A 24599-nucleotide genomic window follows, 5' to 3' on the forward strand; every position below is an offset into this window, starting at 1 on the left:
TTCATATTTTTAGGTTTGAAGTAGGTGCAGATCATAGCATTTGACTTCCATCACACTTTCCTTGATCTACAAAGCTTTTATTGTCGGTAACAGTTTCATATATCGGAGACACATTAAAATCGGATATTTTGTGTTTCGCATGGTTCGTACTTACCAATTGTGTATTGTGAAACATAGTTCAAGGTGCCATTATGCTTTTTTACATGAAAACAAACGCAATTTTTCACATTGTGAGTGCTTTTTTTTTTATTCCTTTCTTCGCTTCCGGAACACACAATATGGCGGGCACATCTTGACTCACGTTGTGGGTATGCAGTGTTTCAAAAATACCTACTATCGTGTTTGTCACCGGTGGAAATTATACATTATGCACGGCCACCAATGGATAGCCCCACAAACCGTACACAGATAGCCCCACAAACCATTCACGGATAGCCCCACGAACCATTATGCACAGTAGCTGCCCAATAGCCCCACGAACCATTTCCGATAAGGTTAGGTTTGGTTATGTTAGGCAAGCATAGTGGCTTAAGTCATCAAACGTACGCAGCATCCGGTTGTCGTAAGGCAAGCAAATGAATGCAATGGCAATTTTGTGTCGGTGAGATATTTCTCTTGAAAAATACATCATTTCCCGGTCAAATATATTCCAGGATGAAAGAAAATACCTTGACGAACATTGTAAACCTTGGAGAAACTAATTCTCGTAAATAGTTTTTTGTGTAACATTGAAGAAATGTGTCTCCGATGCATGAAACTGTTACCGCCAATAGAATGGTTTAGGCATATGTGCACCATTGATTGCACAACCTATTTCCTTGACAATACGTCACAAATTTCATTTTGTGAATCTTTAAATCTCACAAATTAGTTTCTCCAAACTTCAAAATAACCTCGACAATCATTTCTGGCATCCTAAATTTATTCATTATCTTCTTGTACAACTTGCAAAATGCATTACACAATTTGAATCGTGACCTTGAATTTTTCATGAAACCAAAACAATGCTTATTGGATGAGGTACACTTAGACATTATTGACCTTTGAATTGCTTGCAATGAGTGCATAGTGTAATATCATACACACATACAGGGTGTCTGGTAGAATTACTACCAATAACAATTCAAAATATGGTAACAGTTCATTATATCAGACACACATTAAAATCGGATATTTTGTGTTTCACAAGGTTCGTACTTACCAATTGTGTATTGCGGAACATAGTTCAAGGTGCCATTATGCTTTTTACATGAAAACAAAGACAATTTTTCACATACAGAGTGATTTTTTTGATTCCTTTCATCGCTTCTGTAACACACAATATGGCGGGAACATTTTGACTCATGTTGTGGTTATGCAATGTTTCCAACCTTCTTCACCGAAAAATACCTACTATCGTGTTTGTCACATGTGAAAATTTTACATTATGCATGGGTAGCTGATGGATAGCCCCACGAACCAATTCACGGAATACCCCACGAACCATTATGCACGGTAAGTGACTGTTAGCCCCACAAACCATTTCCGATAAAGTTAGGTTAGGCAAGAATAGTGAAAAAAAGGGGTTGGAAACACTTGACGGGCTTACATCATCAAACGTACACAGCATGCGGTTCATGTAACGAAAGCAATGGTAATTGTGCGTCAGTGAGATATTTCTCTTGAAAAATACATGATTTCCCGGTCAAAGAAAATACCTCAACGAAAGTTGGAAAGCTTGGAGAAACTCGTTTTCGTAAGTAGTTTCTTCTGTAAAAATGAAGAAATGTGTCTCCGACATAACGAACTGTTACCGAAAATATCTCCTAAACCAATAATGCTAGAATGATGATTGTGTTTCTTTTTGTGACGGAGCTCTCCAAATTTTACCACTACTCATAAAGGAAAATCATTGCAATGTATGGTGAGCATGCAGTGCGTAACAAAAATATGAACTAAAATGGCAGCTTTCACAGTACAACAAAATGTTCAATGATGTTTTTGGTTTCCTGAATTTCAGTCTCCTGTTAGTGTGTGCCTGTCTTTCAAATTTGTAAGAGTATCCAACCTACACCACAAAAAATTCTCGAACACACAAAATGCTAGGTTTATGCTACCTTCAATAGAGAATAATCTATGCCTATTTATCTGTTATGCCACAGATGCTGCAAAATACCAGGCAAGAGACAAAGTACTGCCTTAATATTTGTCAGTCACCAAAGGTGCACATGTGGAGATCTGCTTAAACTTGATGAGTTTCTTTAACAGAAAATCAAAATCCCATTAGTCTACCATTATTAGTTTCAGGTATATATCAATTTTTTATTGGTAGTAATTTTACCGGACACACTGTATAAAAATAAGGGGTAACAGTTTAGTATATCGGAAGCACATTAAAATCGGATATTTTGTGTTTCGCATGATTCATGCTTAGCAATTGTGTATTGCTGAACATAGTTCAAGGTGCCATTATGCAGTTCAAGGTGCCATTATGCTTTTTACATGAAAACAAATACAATTTTTTACATACAGAGTGATTTCTTTGATTCCTTTCCTCACTTCTGTAACACACAATATGATGGCCACATCTTGACTCACGTTGTGGATATGCCGTGTTTCTAACCTTCTTCACCGAAAAATACCTACTATCGTGTTCGTCACCGGTGGAAATTGTACATTATGCACGGGTAGCTGATGGATAGCCCCACAAACCAGTAGGCATGGTAGCTGACTGATAGCCTCACGAACCATTCACAGATAGCCCCACGAACCATTTCCGATAAGGTTAGGTTTGGTTAGGTTAGGCAATCATAGTGAAAAAAAGGGGTTGGAAACACTGACAGGGGTTTATGTCATGGAATGTATGCTGCATCCGGTTTAGGTACGGGAGGCAAATGAAAAGAATGGCAATTGTGCGTCGGTGAGATATTTCTCTTGAAAAATACATGATTTCCCGGTCAAATATATTCTACGATGAAAGAAAATACCTCGACGAACATTGTAAACCTTAGCCAAACTCATTTCCGTAAGTAGTTTCTTCTGTAAAAATGAAGAAATGTGTTTCCAATATACTAAACTGTTACCAAATAAAGTTTTTGACTTTTGAAAGTACATGAATCAACATTTTCTGAACATTTGATTTCCGATTGCAGAATGATATTTAAAATGGTCAAAAGGAGGACAAAGAAATGCTGAAATTGATTGTGATAGTAACTTTGAAGTTTGGAGAAACTAATTTAAATTTTTGAAAAATTACGCTATGAAAAAGTAGGTTGTTCAAGCAACTCTGCTCACAAGTTACCACTGTCTGAGTTAGGCTATTTTATTTTTCATCAGAAAAACATTAGATATCATGCAGGGCAAGATAGTAAGTGTGGAAATATTAGCACAACTAAGATGGATAACCTACTCAAAATGTAAAAATAGTTCCTTAACCCGGGAGAGGTCGCGCGGGTCACCATGGCCCGCACCTAAGTTTTCTTTCTTTGCAATTCCATTAGGGTCCATAATAAGCGATTGGTGCTTGTAGTAGCTTCCTACCTTCTGTTGTCCTTTACCCCCCTGCAGACGATCTTTAGTTTGTGTTCAGGTGTCGGCAGGAAAGGGTGTGTGCGGGTCACAGTGACCCGCAGCGACCGTTAACGTTTGCGCAAATAGTCAATGCTCAGTTTGTTGCAGTAGCATGGCATTGTTGCATCGTGCATTGTTTGAATTTTGGTGTGATGGATCCAAAAGCTATAGATGGAATTCGTCGTATGCTGAATGAAGTGGTGTCAGAAGACGAAGAAGGCCAAGAGTTAGAGTGACGAGAGCGATATTGGAAGTGACGTTGACAGGGAAGAAGAAAACAGAGATAATGTCTTGTCTGGAAATTCCAAATCTCAGCAGAAAACTGAGAACTGACATCCTCGAACTTTTGAAAGACCATGTTCAACCATATCCTAGTGATGACCAGGAACAAGGAACTTCAAGTAAAAGAAAAATATGTGCAAAATGTCCGAGAACTGGCAATAAGACTTCCCAATGCTGCCCGCTTTGTCAACTTCCTATCTGCAGGAAACATGGAAAAATCACCTGTGATAACTGTTTGGAAAGAAACAAAGTATAAGGTGTTTCACATGAAAATGTACTGTACATCTTTACTTATTGTATTACTATTCAAAAAATTGCAATTCCTTGTCTTTTTTCTAAAGCTCTCTAGTGATTACTTGAGACAATCACAGAAATATTGCATTTATTCAATATGTAATTCCAAATAACATTAGAAAAAAAAATCAGGAAACATAAATTTATATATATATATATATATTTATATTTATTAATTTGTCAAATAGGTTAAAAAATAATATCCAAAGAACAAAGCAAAGAAAAATATTTACATGTTAAAAATAGCAAAGTTTATAATTACGGGTCACAGTGACCCACCGCGATTGCATTAAGTTGCGAAATGGGCACGACCTCTCCCGGGTTAAGCATGTAGGAGCATATGTATAATCAAACTTGATCCATGTTACTGCTCATGTAAGCAAAAATTAGTTGAAGTAATTTTTCACATGGAAATATAAATAAGAACGGAACATAGCAAGTTACTCTCTGCATGAAATGTTTCATACATGACAGTAGCTTTCACATTCCAGACAGTTAACAAATGACTGTTCAGCTGGAATCATGTATGGGACAGATCAATCACTCTGCATAGAAGAAGGTACAGTAAGAAATCAGTAGACATCTGAAGTGTGTGCTTGTACACACATGTGGAATTGAGTTCATGTAGAGAATACTTGTATTTAGTGATGATATTGGAAAAACTCAATGACATTTCAGTGACACTTCCAAATGCTTAATGATTTTTCATATATTTTTTTTTCAGGAGTATTAGGAAGTGATTTAGAATACTGGAATATTGTGGGAGTAAGTTCGAAGATTGGAGAAACTAATTAGCACAGTTTAAAATTTTACTAAGTATTATTTACTGGAGAAATTATGATTTGAAATGTAGCTTGCATGAACAGGTGTTCTCGGTTTCCAGTTGACTCGGATATGAATTTTTGCAAATTTTCATGCGAGTTTTGATGCTTGAGACCTGATATTACTTGATCAGCTGTTTAAATCATTTAGAGACATCATTTTAATGTTAAGAGCCCTAAACCTGAGCCACCTAACCTAACAACGAAAGAATTAAGAATATTTTTTTATTGCTAAGAGTCCTAAACCTGACCTGCCTAACCTAACAATGAAAAATTGACCGATGATTTACCTGTTCGCACCCCTCACATGTGAAATAGATTGCAGCAACAGCCTATATCCAAGATGACAGTAAACAAATTACTCTCTCAATGAAGCATATATGAGTATACAGATGAGAAAGTTGTTCTCCAGAAAACCACACAGTCAGTAATCGGTGATGCTAATCACTAATACTCTGAAGTATGTGTTAATAGACGTAATTAGAAATTGAACCATGTAAAAATTGCTGTGTGCCATAATAAATTTGGAATTAAACAATCAGAACTTGGGCCGATATTTCTGATAGCATGACAAGACTTGTACACAAATTCAGTACACTGTTCTTTTCTTTTCTCCTACATTGTGTGTATTGCCAGATGGTGTCTTCTTCTTTTTTGGCAACTGTTTCGCACATTCTGATTAGCAGTCCGAAGTTTCCACAGAAAATGTGAAGCTAATGTGTAACTAATTTATCATGGCAAGTGTACAGTTGTTTGTTGCACATCAATTGTTGCACCTGATCCAGATTTTCTGTTGTCCATTTTTTCACTAAAGTTGTGAAGTTCAGATGCCCCTATCTGCAGGTAACTTGGGAAGGTAGAACAATGTAAACTAACGGTAATGTTGAGTTGTTAAAGCATGATCTGACATACAAATGTTTTGAGTTTGAGTTTATATCCTGGACATGACATGTGTGTTTCATCGTATTTTTCTCTTATCTAATAACCATCCATTGTCATTGGCAAATTTAACCTAAATTGGTAGCAAAGCAACATTAAGTAACCAAAGATAAAACAGAAGTAAACTTCATGGATAAACAGCGCTGTGAGGGCTGTGACCTGCCAAAGAGAGAGAAAAATAATAGGTAAAAAGCAATTTTTAGGAATCTTTCCCTATGAGGTAATGCCTACAATGCACTGCCACGTTATCTCGCTCTATATATAACATAATTCTGCATAGGCCTACATATTTCCATTATTTTGTACATGTGTTACTACATTAACATTTCCTTATTGGTTTCATTCAGAGATGTACTCCAATTTATGCTCAGAGTGTATTTGATACTGCATATACAGCGTAACATGCAATCCAAACTATTACGTGCCCTCCCTGGGAATTGAACCCAGGACTTCTTTATTACAAAGTGAGAGCTTTAGCCACTATGCTATGCTACACAGTGTTCATATTGTATTTTAAGTTATTTTATGTTAATTGTGATGGGGATGAATGGTTATGTTACATGAGAGATCAATGAACTTCCATGCCTAACTCAGAATTTGAACTCCGGGCCTACATCTCCCTGCCAGAAAGGCTGCCACAGTGTTCGTGTAAAGCTAGGTAAGAACTTAAGGAACTTGAATCTGAGGGAAATAACTCTTGAATTACTTTTTTTTCCTGGTCTATCGGTTGACAATGATATTTAAATAACTAGTTTTCACATTCATTTTGCTACTTGAAAGATACATTTTAATTATGCTACACTTCTGATACGTTGACAGATGTTCAAAGCTGCATTCCTAATTTACATGTAATTTATTGCCATTTTGAGTTAATCCAGATGAGGAGAAGGAATGAAGATTAAATTCTGATTTGATTTGTTATTTACGAGGGCAAATCGAAAAGTCTTTGCCCCAATTTTATTTCAGCTGAAATAATAAACATGCAGGGAAATCTACCTTGCACTATTTTTCCACATAGTCACCACAGCGGTTCAGGCATTTGTCCCATCGCACCCCTAGTTTGGAGATGCGGCTGTTGTAAAATGTTTCAGCAAAGCCATTATCAGCTTGCCCTTAGTCAGGTCATCCAAAAGCTTAGTCACCCCGGGGCCTCCCCCATGGCGCAGTGGTAGCGTCATTGCCTTGTAATCAAGGGGTCGCGGGTTTGATACCCGGTCGAGGCACAAGTGGTTCGGATTCCACTTTAAACTGTAGGTCCAGTCCCGATTAGCCTTACTGTGCATAAAGTGGACTTAAAACAGCAACTCAAGCAAGCTTAGTCACCCACCGACATGAAACATTGCGATACCCGAAGGATTGATGAATGATTTCATAAACACTGCAATGAGAAATACCAAGCTCCTTGGAAATGTCCTCCAGATGCACATGCCGTTCCGCTTTCACCATTGCATCCACGTGGGCAATGTTTTCTGTTGTGACCTTGGATGCCCCGACCTCTCATTGTCATGAAGGTCTTCTCGGCCATTTTCGAACTCACAACACCATCACTGCACACTTCTCAAAGCAAGACACTTGTCCCCATACGTCAGCTGCATTTCCCTATGGATCTCGATGGGTGTTCATCCCTTGCTCCATAGAAAACATAACACTTTGCTGCTCATATGACATGGATGTGTTGAGTACTACAGTCATCTTCATAAACTGACAGCAGTGCCATGCCGCAGAGCAGCCAAGAGTTAATGCTGGGCCATTCCAAGAAAAACCTATTCCATTGAATGTATATCTCAGTTTCTCAATCACACAAATATTTCAGCTGGAAAAATAGGAGCAAAGACTTTTCGATTTACCCTCGTATCATTGATTTTATGCCACTTCTGGCTATCACAATGAAGGGGATGAATGATGAAATTGATGAAGGGACACTCACAAAGAACACCCATGCCTAGGTTGGGATTGAAACCCAGGGCCCCTGGCATCTTAATTCACTGTGCTAACAACTCCACCACAGGGGTTGGCGAATCGAGTTTGTGAATTGAAATTGATAAAAGGACACTTATAAAAACACCCATGCCAAGGCAGCCTGGTATTTTGGCAGATAGTCTGAATTTCATTACAAGCTATCTTGAGTTAAAGGTTGAGGAGGTTTTCAGCAAGCCGTATTACCTCAATGTGATGTAGCATTACTATTTCCACATGTAACCTAAGTGACGGGTTCCAATATCTAGAAAAAACTTTTATAGGTTTCTGATTTGTTGAACATCATCTACGTAGGAAACATTACATGAAAATTTAGATTATAATATTTATCAGTACAAACAGCATTTCATTTATAGTGTAGTATTTATTAATATTGCATTGCTATTTGTGGAGTATAATAGAGCAGCTTATAATAAGGCACAAAATTTTCATACGCTAATATCAAAATGATTGCCTCCCTTCAGTTGTATCACTGGTATATCACCGTAAGCTGAATGTGCACCAAGGCACAGTGTTCTATTTTGTTAATAATTTTCTTCACTTCTTCCTGCCTTAGGGTATTTTGAGTGCTGTATCAGTATGAGTGACCTTCATGGACCAGGTTAATTTAATTCAGAGATGGAAGATCAAAGTGATGACAACATTAGGGTACAGGTATATTGTAAACTCTGTTTTGATACTGAGTGTTATAACTGTTTGTGTGTGAATTCATTGTTTGTTGACTGAATTCCTAACAAACAGGGTTGTTGCAGTTGCTGTACCTCAGATATATTAATTAATTAATATTAACACACACACAACCACACAGGAAAACCTGTGCTGAGAAGTTAGGATTTTTAGTGCATTTCGGTCTGGATAAATCCAAATATGGATGATTTTTAATTTGATGTTTTGTGTAAACTTATCTTCTTAATTGAAACCCCTGACTAACCAGGCAGTAAAACCCTTGTCTGCGAGGCCAATGAAAAAATATACATTTACAAAGCACAGGTTCCAGCAACCAGGAAGACCTCTAGAGTGCACAGATAAGTAGAGAGGCATTCTGTGATTCTTAGTTTCCTTTCTCTGCCTCCCTAGGGTGTGTTGAAATGGGACCAGGTGTTTGTTGTGATCCTCCTACTTTCAAGTTAGATAAAAGTTATGTGAATGCTTTTAAATGTAATGTTCCAAGGTATAGAAAATTTGAGTTGTCAGTTATTGCATAACAGTCAGCACCCTTTGCTAAAATAATACAACGAGTATACTCTCACCTATACAAAATTGCACATTCTGTTTTTGCATCTGGAGATATGAGAGAATGTGGTGTGTTTCATTTATGAAGCCACTACCTGCGAGAATTTATGCATTAAATGCAGGCTTCATGGTACCAGTAGCACATTTTTTAATCCTGTTCTCACAGCTCCTGCTTGTCTGCTTGGCATTGCTCATGTTCCGCTGTTCCATTTGATATTTAAATCACTTGGGAAAGTGGTGTTAGGATGCTTGTACACTAATAGTATGGAATGGTGTGAATAATTTATAATGAAGGCTGATACTCAGTGACTGCTAGTCCCCTCACCCTGAAATGCCAGGAGAATCTTACTTCTAACCACAGTCTTGGCTGACAGTGCTATAAATACCGTGATTTTTGCACATGATCAAATTTCAGCAGGCATGTTATGTCGTTTGTATCTTCTGTCAAAGTAATATGTCCATTTCTATTTATAACAGAAAAAGGGAAATGCAATTTTAATGCTTTTTTTTATTGATATCAAAATCCTCTAAATAGCTGTATTCATGACAAGACGTGATGTCCACAGCAAGTGATTACTGTATCTTGACGTTATTTGTGGGGAAATTATCCCAACCCGTGATAATGGAGTGATATGTTGCCTATGGTTTGTTTAAGTCCACTTCATGCTCAGGTAGGCTAATTGGGACAACCTACAGCTCAAAGTGAGATCTAAACCACTGTACAACATGTCCCCATTGAGAGTCAAATCTGAAACCCCTTGATTATGAGACCTCAGTGTTACCACCATTCCATTGGGCAAGCCTGCCTCATAATTACTCGTGGCATTAAGGGTGTCAATAAGTGCAAGTACAATTTGGGAGAAGTGTAAAATGCAATTAAATGAAATGCAAGTTCATTTGAACTTGAAATTTTATGATGTTGAAGTACGTACAAAGTTTATTTCACGAATCCTTGACAGTCGTACATTGCAAAACAGGAGATACATTATTAAGTTTGGAAAATTCCCTTCAACTTTGAATGTACGAGGTTTTCCTGTGTAAACATACACATACATATGTACATACATAGATTGTGCATGTATTTCACAGTAATGCTCAGTAATGCATTTGCAGTCTACAGTACTAGGCATGGGTATTTTAAAAAAAAATTGTGGTGGTTTTGCAATACTGTGCAGTGTTATGAATTTATTTCATCAATTCACTTATCTTCCTCATTGCCCCAAGTAACTCGGATGTTTCAAATGAATATAAATGTAAAATACAATAGATATTTGCATTAGAAACAGTTTTAATTATTATTCCTGTCCTAGCAAAATGAGCTTTTCACCTTTTCACATACAATCTGCGAGGCAGTCAAAAAGTAACCTATATTTTTTATTAACCTAATAGGTGCAAATCGGATTAGAAATGGCTTTATCACTTTTCAGCATAGTGTTCACCATGTTGAGTGCATTTGCTGTTCAGTTCATTATTGTTTTATTGCCATATTAAGGTTATTTTTGATTGCCTTGTTTGTTGCCTTAGAAGTCTTACTACTTTGTAAATATATATGTTTGGGAATTTTAGTTTTCCATTTAAATAATAATAATCCACCAGAAAATTAAACAGTTCTTACATGCCAATTTGACCTCCCCATATTGAAGTGGTAACAACACCACCTTGTAATCAAGGTGCCATGGGTTCAATACCCAGTAGAGGCTCATAGTTGTTCAGATTCTGCGCTAAATTGTAGGTCAAGTTCCAATTAGCCTATCTGTGCATAAAGTGAATTTGAAAGAAACCCTAAAAATAAACTAGTAGCATGACCATTCGAAAATGGCCAACCAGATAAAGAATTTTTTGAAATTATGAACCTTTTCAAATGAGGTTCATCTCAACCACTTTTCCAATCTAATATTTCTAGTGTTCCCCAGACACCCCTTTGGAGGACACGAGTAGAAGTTCAGAATATCAACCTTAGACTCTTTCCATGTGTTTTTATACAATGGTGATAAATTGTCCATTATATTATTAATTTTGAAAGTGTTAGTGTGGCCGCGGTGGCTCAGTCGGTAACGCGTCTGACTACCATGCTCAAGGTCCCGGGTTCGATCCCCGGCCGGTTCAAATCCGGGAACTTTTCTAACGGTGGAAGCGGCCCCGGCGCCTACCCAGCGTCGAATAACATGGGTACCTGGGGGAAACCCTGGGGGGTAAAGGCGGTCAGGGGCGTATTAGTGTTGCAAGATAGAGAGAATTTAGGAACTCTCTTAGAAATGGCACTATTGTGGTTGTTTAGAAAATGTGTACAAATGAGAGATATATCATGTTACATATGAATATCTGGAAAGTAATGTTAAACTATGCTTGCTGATATTAATAACACTGTGATCTGTGTGCTTCCATTCTAATTAAAACATGAGGAAGTTGCTTTATAAGGACAGTAATGCGAACTGGTATTTCCCACATGCTGTCTAGTCTGTGTATAATCTTCAGTGATGCTAATTATTACACGCTAACTATTACACTTTCCCTGTATACTTGTAGATGTTTGCATTATATTTACTGTACTGTTGTCATTCTTATATTGTTCATTCTGATGTATTTTTCTGGTACTACTTTCGTATAAGTGAAACACCTATAAATAATTTATTTTGCACTATTTTACATTGCTTACGTACTATTCTGCATTGCGAAACATTTCTAACAAATGTGTAATTATGAATTTCTAACAAAAATAATGTCTATTTCTTACATTTACGAGTACTTACTGTTATTTGTTATTTCAATTCTGAAACATACATTATGGCGATAGCGTACTGGTTTCAATGCATGTTGTGCGAGTGTTTTGTCGATTTATGTAGTGTTGCAACCTTGTCCACCAAAAAATACCTACTTTCATGCCCAGATTTGAAATTATGCTAATACCTCGCAAACCATTGATGTTAGCCCCACAAACCACTCACGTTAGCCCCACAAACCATTTCCCGTAAGGTTAGGTTAGGCAAGCATAGTTTAAAAAATTTAAAAAGAATTAAAAATACTCGACAAGTCATGTTATAGTGAAAAGACGGCAAGGTTTGAAACACTTACTGGGGCTTACGTCATGTAACACACGTAACATTGTGCTCATGTGCAGAAAGCAAATGGCGGCAGCAGCAATAACGTGTCGGAGAGATATTTTTGCAGATAAACACATGATTTCGCATTAAAATGGATCAAAACTACATTCCCGAACTTCAACAGCGCCAAAGAAAATGATTTGCGTAAGTACTTTCTTATGTAAAAAGTAAGAAATCCGTTTCCGCTATACGAAAGTGTTACCTTTTTTCTTTATTGTGTCTCATTATTGACATTTCTCATTGAGCTGGTGTTTAGTGCACTTCAGGTATGGTTTCTTACAGTTAGAAATCAATAAATTCAATTGTACTTACAGTTTCAGAGCACCAATTCCAAGCTGTTTTGACATTTTGAAACCCCATATTGTCTTACTCAACTCGGTTGGAGGTGATAAAATTCACGTTATGTCAAATCAGTTGGGTGAAAACTTCAAGCGTTGGCAAGTACTTGCATGCACTGAGAACCACATACTAAAACCAAGCTGTGTCGCAGATAAAAATAACCTACCCATACATGACTAATCTTGGCTTCTATGCAAGACTGCCACGTCAATTCCTCATGGCTTTACATCACTGTATTTCATTACTTCCTGCCAGAATGTTTGATGTAAGGCTGCTCACCATTCTTTTTCCTTCTTATTTTCTCTCGTCATGCAATTGAATGTGAAATCAAGCAGTGTACTCATTTCTTAATTTTTAGAGATATGAAACTTTTGGCTATCACTTCACTATTTTTTCCTGTTCTTTTTCATCTTTCTTTAGCAATATGATGTTGTTTCTAGCCTTCATTTCAAAGTGGTTATTGTACTGTGCTAAGAATCCAGAGGTCCTCTGGTCGAATCCTGTATTGTGTGTTGGTAAATTTGTTTCATCTCCATTCATCCGTGTCATTATTAACCTAGAGAGGTAGGAAAGCAATGTAATTACAATATACTTCCTGCATATTAATACATTATTTAGTTTCTTAATATTTCCCTTCTTTGCATAGAGTGGCCACAGGAAATTCCATGCTTGGAAAGGCTGGTCCTTGGGTTTATCTGAATATCTTCATCATGTTTATTGCATCTTGGGTTTTCCTGGTAGCATACTGGTTTTGATATTGACATGTTATCAAGAGGTCCTTCTTTTGATTTTGGTGGAGGTGCAATTAGTTTCCACTCTATTGGTCCACCACCTCAGTGGTCAAAAACCTTGAGTGCTCTAGTCACAATCTCAACAGGTTATAAGAGGTATAAGGGAATTGTGCATACAGTGTGCTACAAAAGGGGTGAAGGAGAAATGTTACGTGTATTATGGAAACTCAAGAGATCTTTATCAAGCTTGAATAAATAAAAGGTGTCAAATTTCCATTCGATTATCCTGTATCTTCATTAATGACATTGAAATTCATAGCTTTCCCCCCTCAATATGACTTCCATGTAGTTTACTCCTAGGTAACAATGAGGAAGCATGAAATCACTTTCCTACTGTGTCATGTTTTTTCCCCATTTACATGTATTCATGTTGAATGTAAATTTCTAATTACATTTGTTTTGCATATTTGTATATTTTATTGTACCTGTAGTTATCATATGCACACTGAGCCCTTGTGCTCCAGTACCTGTCATCTTGCATCAGAATGTGATTTTACAAATTTCTTTCCAGTTGCAGAATATTCGGAGTGTTATTCGCCTAACAAAAGTTAACATAGATGCCCTTAATGCCAAGTTTGCAGGATTTCAACATCCACCAACCATTTACTTGACAGTAAGTTATTTTGCATTAATAATAACATTAAAATACTGTTGTTTCTGAGCAAATTCTAGGGTGTTCGGGGAAAAAGAACTTAAGTCACAAACTGCAATTTTCAGTTGCCTTATGTTGTTGACAGTGATTCACTTAGAATAAATATATATATATATATATTTTTATATTGTGTAAAGATTCTTAACATTGATGGTCCAACATGTATATAATGTCTGTATTGTTTGCTATTATTAGAATAATCATTTAAAAAACGCCTGCTGTAAAATTGCATTTCTTGACTTGTGTTTTTCCTGAACGCCCTAGAATTAATTATTGCTAGGAAATTCTTGCAGGTTTTCCCCACATAAAGATTTATGAGTAAAAATATCAGTGGCGTAGTGTTATTGAATGCTAATATGCCCGGCGTTCCCTTATTCAAATTGGAAGAAAATGTGAATGCTGTAAATAATAATAGAACATTACTAATTATATATGTGTTTGGGCTATATGGCATTATAATAGCTATTTTTCTTGGTATGCTTACAACGCTCCACTAAACAGCTCTCGTTATAGCATTTTTCTAATGCCTTTGCTAGCCTGACACCAGGGAGGTTTGGCATACAAGAATCTGCCTGGTTCGAGGGAAAGCTTGGACATGGAGCATCTGGCTTGGATCTCTACAGTAGGGGCGACATGCTCTCTCGAACGCTGGCATACGAAGCACCTGATTGGTTCTAGGGCTCATGTGACTCTTCCTGCCTTCCGATGCAGACAAGAAACCTATTCGGTTCTTGGCGCTCGTGCTGTGTGATGCTACAATATGCAATGTGACTCTCATAACTTTACCAAACTCGAATGTATAACTTCTGTGTGTGTAATTTATCACACAAACATCAATGTACATTAAAAACTAAGAAAACAACACAGTTTTTGTCAGAGTTTTCAGTTCTCGTGGTATGAAAGGTAGAAACAGAGATGATTTATTCTTGGGCAAAGTTCAGCCTGTGGCTGCTCTACCACTTAACCCACAAAACTAATGTATCATTAAGAAAGTTTATTTGTTCGTTAATATCTAAATCCTTTATATTTTGTCAATGGAAATGTTTGGCATTTGTTACAAGACACTTAAAATCGAATTATCTCTGGACGGAATTATTTTAAAATATTTATCAGGTATTTTATGTCGCAACGTGATGTATATCAGACAGTAGTCTGAGTTACTTATCAGCACTGTTATGACAGCAGAGTGTGGAGGAGTGGTTAGTATAGGTATTCTTTGTGAGTGTTCCTTCAACTTAATCAATATTATCACTTTTCATCACATCATACTAATCTTCGCGATTAGACAAAAGTGGCAGAAAAGCGAAAAGAAAATAAACAAAATCAATCAATAGTTATATCATCCACAATAACAATGCATCTACTATTGTTCTAGAAGTGCTTATGATTATGGTACATTTTTAAATGACTTGCGTCATGCTGAAAGGTTTCCTTGGCTAGCTGGGTGTGCTGAGAGAAACAAAATATGGTTTTGCTACACATGTACCATGTTTTGAGCAAAGACTCCGAATGGCGTAACGTGTTCTCAGCTGAACAACCTAATTAAAAAGAACTGTAAAAAGGTAACAAAACACAATGAAATTGTACTTTCAAATAGACAATCCTTATATTGAATAATCCCATAAGTAAATTATTAGGCAAAAAAGGTTGTAGCCTTCCTCTGGACTTGGCATTCCCACCCGAAATGCTCATGCTTCGCCACTGAAAAATATGTAAATTAAGAGTTAATTTGAATCCTTTTAGTGTAATTAGTCTACGTTCAATGTTTTTATGTGACTAAATATGCTGTAACTTTTCCAAATATGCTGGAGTAAAATGTGTAATTACATAAAAATCCATGCTGTATCTATAATTTTTTTTTTGTTTGTTTGTTTCAGGAATATCAGGAACTTACAAGTAAACTTCATGAATATAAAGCAAAGGAGCAGGAATTAATAGAGCAAATTAGTGGAGGCAGAGAAAGCCCTCAAGATAGTTGCGATGAGGGTCAGACACAATCCTTTGGGCAGAATGATCTGTATTGTAAGTGTGGCTTATGTGATAGATCTTTTTATGATACTTATGCTCTTTGATTGTTGCTGAAACCATTGCCAACATTTTGTTTACCTAACCACAGTATAATTATTTTATGGTACCTAATTGCTACTACAGTGCAAACTTCATTGTAAATTTTGTAGTGCAGAAATGGCTGACAGAGTATGGGTGAAGTATGTCTTGCACTCATGTAATTTGAGAAGAGGTGTAAGACTTTGCAAGCACTCATGTAATTTGAGAAGAGGGGTAAGACTTTGCAAGCATCATCTTAAATATGTGTTGTTGCAAGGGTGAGGAGGCATTTTATGTCAAGAGTTTTACACAGAAATATCACTGCATTGATTTGCTTCATAACAATATTAATGTATTTGTTTCTGCAGAGTATATTTTTGCCATGAAATGAAATTATATTTCAGGATTTTTGCTTCCTCTTAAGATATCCTGTTCCTGGACAGCCCATGAACATAAACTTTGGATAGCATTCTTTTGCATGCCTGAATCAAATAACAATTACCTTACTCTGAAAATATCTGGATATTGAGTACTTAAATATGTTTACAATTTATTTTAAAAATTGATCCATCAAAAAACGTAATTCCAATTAAAATTTTAACAATCAACAAATGAAAGTAATGACATGAGCAAATAAAAGAAAATTAGAACTAGAAATTGGCAATGTGAAGTAACGTAACCTGTGTTAAATGAATTTTAAAAAATAGAACATTCACTTGTAAATTTACAGACACACACATTCATATTCATTTGCCATTGACTTGATAGTATGGAAATGAAGTTCCTTATGGAATTTTAATGAGAGATAGGTTATGTGGGTGGGATGGGGGTGATTACATTTCCTCATTGGTAAACTAAGGCATCTTTCAGACTGAAGAAACGCCGGACGCTGTGGCCGAGTGGTTAGCACATCGCGCTGCGATGCCAAGGGTCTCGGGTTTGAATCCCGCTCGGGCTTGGTTGTTTGTGAATGTCGATTCATCAATTTCATCACTCATTCCCATCTTTGCAAATTAGCCAAGAGGCACAAAACTCGAAGTAAAATAAACAAAACCAATCAATCAGTCTGAAGAAACATGCAGCTTGTCGTGTCACTTTGTTACAAAAGGTTGCATTTATTTCTGAATGTTGGTTTCAAAGTGACATGTGAGTTGTTGCTTTGGTCTAAAACTGACTAAGATACATCACAATGGATAATCACAACAAAGAACATACTCAATTGTGTAGGCACAATTGTACTGGGTGTTTCATAAATACTTGAGGGAGTTACAAGTATTTATTGCAAACTAACTTTAATGAAACCAGTCCAGAACGAACGAGGAACTCAAACAGTTTTTTTTAACACCTAAAAATGTTCAATGTGTGCACCACGAGTGACACGGCACACATCAACATGATAGTCTACTTCTTGCAACATTTGCATCAACATGGGCTTGTTGATAGTGTCTATTGCTGCAATGATATGCTCCCTTAGGGTTGTCTTTGATGAAACCCCACAAAAAGAAGTCACACAGTGTAAGGTTCCATGATCTTGGTCACCAAAACATTGCACAAAGCACTGAGTGGTATGGGTGACTTGAGTGTCACCTAGCAGCAGGGATATGAACTCTCAGCTTAACGAAACATACACGCACAAAATCTTTGTGTTTCTATCATGTTGATGCGTGCTGTGTCACCCATGGTGCATATATGGAACATTTTTAGGAGTTAAAAAACAGGGTTTGAGTTCCTCGTTTGTTCTGGACTGTTTTCATTAACGAGAGTTCAATAGTTTAATTGCAATAAATTTTTGTAACCCCTCAATTATTTATGAAGCACCTGGTATATATTCATTGGTAAATTTCACAAAGTGTAATAGTTTCTACAAGAGTCACTTTAAGAATAATTATCTAGTTGTTTATTTATTTTCAGATGGTGATGATGGTTCACCACGACTAGTTCCTCGGTCTCCATTAAAATCTGTACTAAGGGTTCATCTTCCTAACCAGCAAAGAACATCAGTGCAGGTTCGGCCGGGTATCAGCCTTCTGGATGCACTTGCGAAAGCTTTAAAGCTTCGAAAACTTCTCCCTGAAACATGTATAGTTTGCAAGGGCAATAGTAAGGTAGGTTACCGGAATAATCTGGTTAGATCATTGAATGCTGTTTTTCACCAAAACAATACTTTCATATGTCTCTGTGTAAAAAAAATCAATATTTACCTTTAAATGAACTTCAGCATCATTTTTTCCCTAGAAGATAGGCAACTTATTTTAGAAAATTGTAAAAGATCTTGCCAATGCTTTTCTGTGATAATACTTTTATCCAGATTTTCTTGTTTTTGATGATATTAGCCATTGATTAGTTTGTTACTTTGATTGAATTGAATCTATAACTCTCTCAAGCAGTGTTGCCAGTCAGTTATTGATGCAGTAGCTTTGAAATCAGCACCTGGTGAAAAATAAACCCAGTGTTTACATGTACACTTTCTTTCTTTCAAGGAATCAATACCGTGGGATGCAGATATCGCTACTTTAGAAGGTGAAGAAGAAATCAGAGTAGAAATGTTAGATAAATTTCCAATAACTACAAGTATTTCTCATAATTTTGTAAGTATGCCCTAGAGTTGTTTCTATTCTGCTATTTTTTAAGGGGGGAGGAGGAAATTGACATTGTGAATATTTTCAGTGTAGCTATAATTGGGGGCTTTTCTTATGTTCATATAGCACTTAGACACAAGAGTTGTCTGGAAATCGTGGAAAATTAGAAAAGCCAGGGAAATTATACAAAAATGTAAATGTCAGGGAATTTTGTAAATACGTTTAAGAAATATTTTGTTGTTTTTTCAGTTAGTGTTGATTTCTTTGCCACTTTGGCTCATTGCAATGATGATGAAAGATATGATGAAATTGATGAAGGGAGAACACCCATCCATGCCCAGGCTGGGATTCAAACCTGGAACCCCTGGCATCATAGTGCAAAAGAAGTTACAGATTTAGACAATTACTTTTTGAAAAAGTAGGACAGGGAAAATTATAACAAAATGTCAGAATTTAGCACTAAGTTATAAGATAATTATAGATATATTAGATTGGTAAAATAACCAGTAATGTTATCGATAAACTTCTACACTGATATGCCTATATCGTCCGATACTGATAGAGTACCGATTAATCTGTCCCATCCCTAAAATCTTGTATAACCCATGTTTCAGAGTGCTGGTAGCCTATAGTAGAAAATGAGAACTTCCATTGGCACACATCTAATGCTGGTGTATTTTCTAAGAAATATTGCTAGCCTTGATCCAAAGATTAGTGTAGACAAAATATGTAGTTCAGACAAAACTACGTAGCCTTGTAGTTTTACTTCTACCATGTGACCAATAGGGAAGTAATTTTGAATTGATTTTAGACTACTGTGTAACTTTGGTCAATCCAATTTTGTTTAAAAAATGTTTCACTACAATTTTTCTGAACTATTTTCATTAATTTTTTTGATTAAGGTTATAAAATATGAATAAATGACCAGGGCTGATCAGATACCACTGCTGATAATCTTCATAATTTTCACTAATACTGATAACGTGAAAATTGTAACTATTGAAAGTAGTTGAGAATTTTTTTTTTCCATTGGAACAATATATGCTCCAGTAGCTCAGTCATTAGGGCATCTGACTACTATGTGAAAGTCCCAGGTTTGATTCCCAACCGGGGAGGACCGGGATTTTTTCCAGTTTTTCAAGCAGCTCCGGCACCCACCCAGCATTGTATAAAGTGAGTACCTGGAGGAAACGGGGGTAAAGGTGGCCAGGAGCATGGTGCTGATCACATCACCCTTACCCCTGGCCGTGATCAAGAAAGTGTGGTGCCCTTACTCCACACTCCCTATACGCCTTCATGGTATGGTGCAAAGCACAGGGGAGCACTTTACCGTTTACTTTTTTTCCATTGGAACATTATTGTAGCAGCCTACCCAAGTTTTGCTTAAATATTAATACTCTCACATGATGTAATCATTTAAACACAAAACCCATTTTTCCTGACATTGTAGTTGCAGAAATTATGAAGATTGCAATGCATTCAGACTCTGCAAAAGTGTCTCATGAAATTTTATTAGACACTTTATTAGCCAGTATTGGTGATTAAATTCCAGCCAATACTTTTTCATGTAGATACCAATGGTATTGGTATTGGCTTAAATGACTTTTTCTTCATATGTGATAACCTGTCATGCATTTATAGCATTTTACATATTTATAATATGTATAAGTTATTGTACAGCTGCCCTTAGATCTTGTTACTCATTTATTATGCTTTATGGGTACTAGACCTTTTTGTTGTAAGGGCAGTAATGAGCAGATGAGAGAGCAGTATGAGATTGAATTGCAATTGTACCTATTATTAAATCTGTATATATTTTGTGTGTGTGTGTGTGTGGTTCATGATGCTTCATTTGTGTGCATTTCAGGTTCGCAAAACATTTTTCTCTTTGGCATTCTGTGAATGCTGTAGGCGATTGCTGTTCCAAGGCTTTTGCTGTCGAACATGTGGATATCGTTTCCATCAGCGCTGTGCTGCAGGAGTTCCTACTTTATGTCAGCAAGTCCGAATGCAGAATACATATTATCAAGTGTAAGTTTAATATTAAAGTACTGGTATTGTACCTTTTAATAATAATAATAATAATAATAATAATGGTGGAACAAGTATATTCCAGGTGTATGTAGTAAAAATACATTGGGTTCATTCTCATTTGAGCAATGAACAAATAGCTCCAAAGGCATACGTTTTTAATCTTGTCACCATGAAGCAAACATAATTAATATACACATGCAATGTGACATTTTTACTGGTAACTGATACTGTACGGTCTAATATAAAATGGCAATATTTGTTGGCGTTTGATGAAGTTATTACTAATACTGTGTTATTCAAAAAATAAAATGTTAGTGCATTGAGAAATGGATCCTATTTTTTGTGAGCCTCTTGTTCGTAATGTGTAGTTGTGTGAATACCTGCAAAGAGGCTGTTTTCCCACATGCACAATCTCTGACCATATTATGGAGGTGATGGATCAGCACCATGCTTGGTCCTCTTCATCCCCCCAGATACCTAAAAGCCATTTTATACAGGGATATAGTCAGAAAAATTCTGATCTTACATCACCCACCCACCTGTCTCTCCCACTTGGAAAAATCCATTTGGAAATGAGCCAAACTTGCTTTTGAAGCAGACACTCATTTTCATCTGTGTTCAGCTGTTTGGAGACCCACTTGTGTGTCGGACAGCTTTTTCTTCCCACTTCTCAGGCCTAAGTCTTGAACTGTGTAGTTGTTAATGTATTACGATCTCGTGTTTTTGTGAAGAAAGGCTTGAGTCAGGACTAGAGTTCTCTTGGAGATTATGAACTGGAGCAATATCAAAGTTGCCGTTTCCGTGATACCGTATTGAAAGTTGGGACTAATGTCCATGGTGAACATTATGATAGACACATTTAGCAAGGGTGTGTAAGAGGTCTCCACTATCATCTTGTTAATTTGTTGATCTACCTGCATCTCTATCACAACATCCAGATTCTTGGTGCTTATAGCAGTTGAGTGCCATCCTACATGTGCCTTGTCTTCACTTGATGCTCTGCCTCTCTTATAATCTGCAACACACTCCTTGATAGTGTTGTATGATAGCAATGTTCATACTTTGACCAAATTCATCACAAATTTCCTTTTTGCTGTGATGCTCTTAAAGAAAAGTACTTGATCACTGAATTCCATGTTTCAAGTTCCCATCACTCATTCAAATTGTAATGAGAAGGATGGATGCTCTTTACTTCAGGCTCACTGAGTTTCACAAATATGCATGAAAAGTCACTTTACGATATTTTTTTGCTTTTAAGTATTTATAATATCACATGATGTAATTATTTGATCACAAAATCCAATTGTTCCCACAATATTGTTGCCAAATTAATGAACACTGTATTTTACATAATTTCTAGTATATTTACACTCCATGAAATGTTGCTATGCATTTTTTCAGACTTGCAGCTCAGAAATGTGATGCTCAAATCCCTCTGGTACATAGTGGAATGCTTAAATTATATTCACGGTTGCTCTTTTTCAATTTTTGTTTCAGATTACTTGCACAAAATTCCGATACTGCAGCAGGCATTCTACATACACCGTATGGTATTGGTTCAAGTAGGCCAACATCACCACCTCAAGGGGAAATGTACTCTTCTCCAACGCAGTCATTGCCTCGAAGACATCCTCCACCTCTTGGGCAACGAGAAAGGTCTACATCTGCTCCAAATGTGTGCTGTAACCTAGTCAGTCATGGTAGTGATGTGGCTGCATTAGAAGAATTTGCAAGCCGCATTGCAAGGTCACAAAACCCATCTAGTCCAGGTGAGTATGTCACAAAATAGGAACTGTCAACTGTCATTGTGATTGTTGCCAAGGACTGAATAATTTTTTGCTGTGAATTTTGTAACATTTGCCGTTTAAGGAAGGTTACTATTTTTTTGTGATTTGTATCGGCTTCAAGTGTTGTTTCTCTTTCAGTCCCATCTTAAAAACAAGTCAAGAGTATCTCTAAAATCCTTCATTGCATCAAGAAGTTCTAGGAAAGTTAAATTGACATTATTTTGCCATTAGAGTAATAATTTGTTACATAGAAGAGGTTGATATTGTTCATTAAAGTAGTTGCCATTTTTATGCATCATTCCTCCATTTTCACTGTGTGGCATTTCTTTTTGTGGATAGATATTGCTTTGTTTTTGTTGCTGTGTTATTGTCATATGGGTGGAAATGATAGTGACTGCTCTGTTGTGTTTGGTGCATTTGTTTTCCCGTTTTGCATTCTCTTGCCTTTAGGTGCATTTAAGTGCAGAAATGTTTCCAAAGCATGTTTTCACTTCTCGACAACCTAACTTTACAGAGATGGAGTGACAGCATTGCAAACTTGCATCTTTCATATTTTTTACTCTTCACACCTAGGGGAAAATCAAGAGAAAGAAATTCTTTGCAAATAACAAAATGCATGGGATAAATTCAGAACCTGCTAATTAAGACAGGGTGGAACGAGGAGTATATGTTGGAACCTCTGGAACCTTGATTTTTTTTTCCAGTGGACTGCATCTTATAATGCAGGGAAATATAGAATCTGGGAAATTGTATGAAAGCTACATTTGGACTTAACAGGTGAAATATACAGGGTGTTGCAAAATACCTGTTACAACGCTTGGGAGGTGATTCGACAAGTAAAAACAAGGAAAAAATGCCATGTGAAAAAATGTCGAAATCGGCACCGTTTTCGAGTGACAGGCATGCGAAAATCGCCTCACACCATGTTTATGGCACAATAACTCAAGAAGGAAGAAAGATATCAATGTCGGAATAAAATAATACAAACAAAATCGTACCTGGCGAATACAATGGTGCATCAATTGAGGCCCAGTGTAAATTGCGCAAGGGGACTCTCAAAGAAAGTGGGGAATCCTCTGATGGAAAATACAAGAAATTTACTACTATCTTCTACATAATGTTGAGATCGGAATGTAGCCAGTAAAAAAATTGCGACGTATGTCCACATATCCAACTACTGCTGGGACACCGTCCCACACTCGGGAAATAGGAAAATAACTGCAAATCTCCTGTTGTACACGGTTCACATTGAGGTACGAAGAAGAAAAGAAACCAATTTGTTGCATGTCTCACTACTGCTGGGACACCATCCCAAATGGAAAAAAAATACGGGAAAATCATAAATAAACGTTTTCAATCCCTTAATGTTGACACACTACTTTGCAGTATGAAAAACAAAAGTTAAACAATGGCCACATGTCGTCAGTCTGTACATACTACAAGAGAGCTCCCCAAAGAAAGTGGGTAATCCTCGAAGGATATGAAGACAGAGAATGGCGAGAAAATGCACACAATGGCATGTAACATTTCCAGGCACAGCACATCTGGAAGGGATTCCACTGAGAAGCGCACAACCTCCGCACATGCAGATCGACGGTATGAAGTACAGCAATATCCAGCATCTTCACTCGCACCTTTCACTAAAGGACACTATGCGGTGCTGATAGGGGCTCACAAACACCGGTATACTCAGAGAGGTTGTTGAAAATGTCCGCCATTGACTTCAAGACAAAGATGGCATCGGCGAAGCACTGATTGTCTGGTACGCACTGGACTTGTCTGGCATGTCACCAATTGTCCCAGCAGCGGCACTAACACGAGCAACGAGGTCCTCAGCACTTTCCACATGGGTTTCATACACGAGCCTTTACATTTCTCCCCACACAAAGAAATCCAGTGGTGTGAGATCGGGGGAACGAGGTGGCCACGGTAAAGGTCCATCCCTGCCAAGCCAACGATCGCCGAAAATATCGTTGAGTAAGGCTCTGACTCCCCGGTCGAAATGTGCGGGGGCGCCGTCGTGTTGAAACCAGATACGTTGTCTACCTGCCAGTGGCACGTTTTCCAAAAGTTCAGCTAACACGTCATGTAGAAACACCCGATAATTCCCACCACACAAAGTACCACACAAAAATTTGTATGGGTGCAATCCCTCCTCCTGAAGAACGCGGAATA

The 24599-nt window shown here is 37.1% G+C and overlaps 1 protein-coding gene across 4 annotated transcripts in view; it reads left to right on the forward strand.

The window, feature by feature from the left end:
* Nucleotides 1-24599, forward strand: part of Raf (serine/threonine kinase raf oncogene) — a 70332-nt gene that overhangs the window by 9025 nt on the left and 36708 nt on the right. For 3 of the 4 annotated variants that reach the window (XM_083117792.1, XM_083117793.1, XM_083117795.1), the window contains exons 2-7: nt 13838-13939; nt 15856-16000; nt 17936-18129; nt 18505-18612; nt 20471-20634; nt 22135-22406. In XM_083117792.1, the coding sequence (XP_082973918.1) occupies nt 13838-13939; nt 15856-16000; nt 17936-18129; nt 18505-18612; nt 20471-20634; nt 22135-22406 (985 nt within the window). Of the gene's footprint in view, nt 1-8418; nt 8517-13837; nt 13940-15855; nt 16001-17935; nt 18130-18504; nt 18613-20470; nt 20635-22134; nt 22407-24599 lie in introns of all 4 variants that reach the window. The other variant, XM_083117794.1, reaches the window with a different exon arrangement.

Source organism: Lepisma saccharinum, chromosome 2 (genome assembly GCF_977018435.1).
Source record: "Lepisma saccharinum chromosome 2, izLepSacc3.1, whole genome shotgun sequence".
NCBI lineage: Eukaryota > Metazoa > Arthropoda > Insecta > Zygentoma > Lepismatidae > Lepisma > Lepisma saccharinum.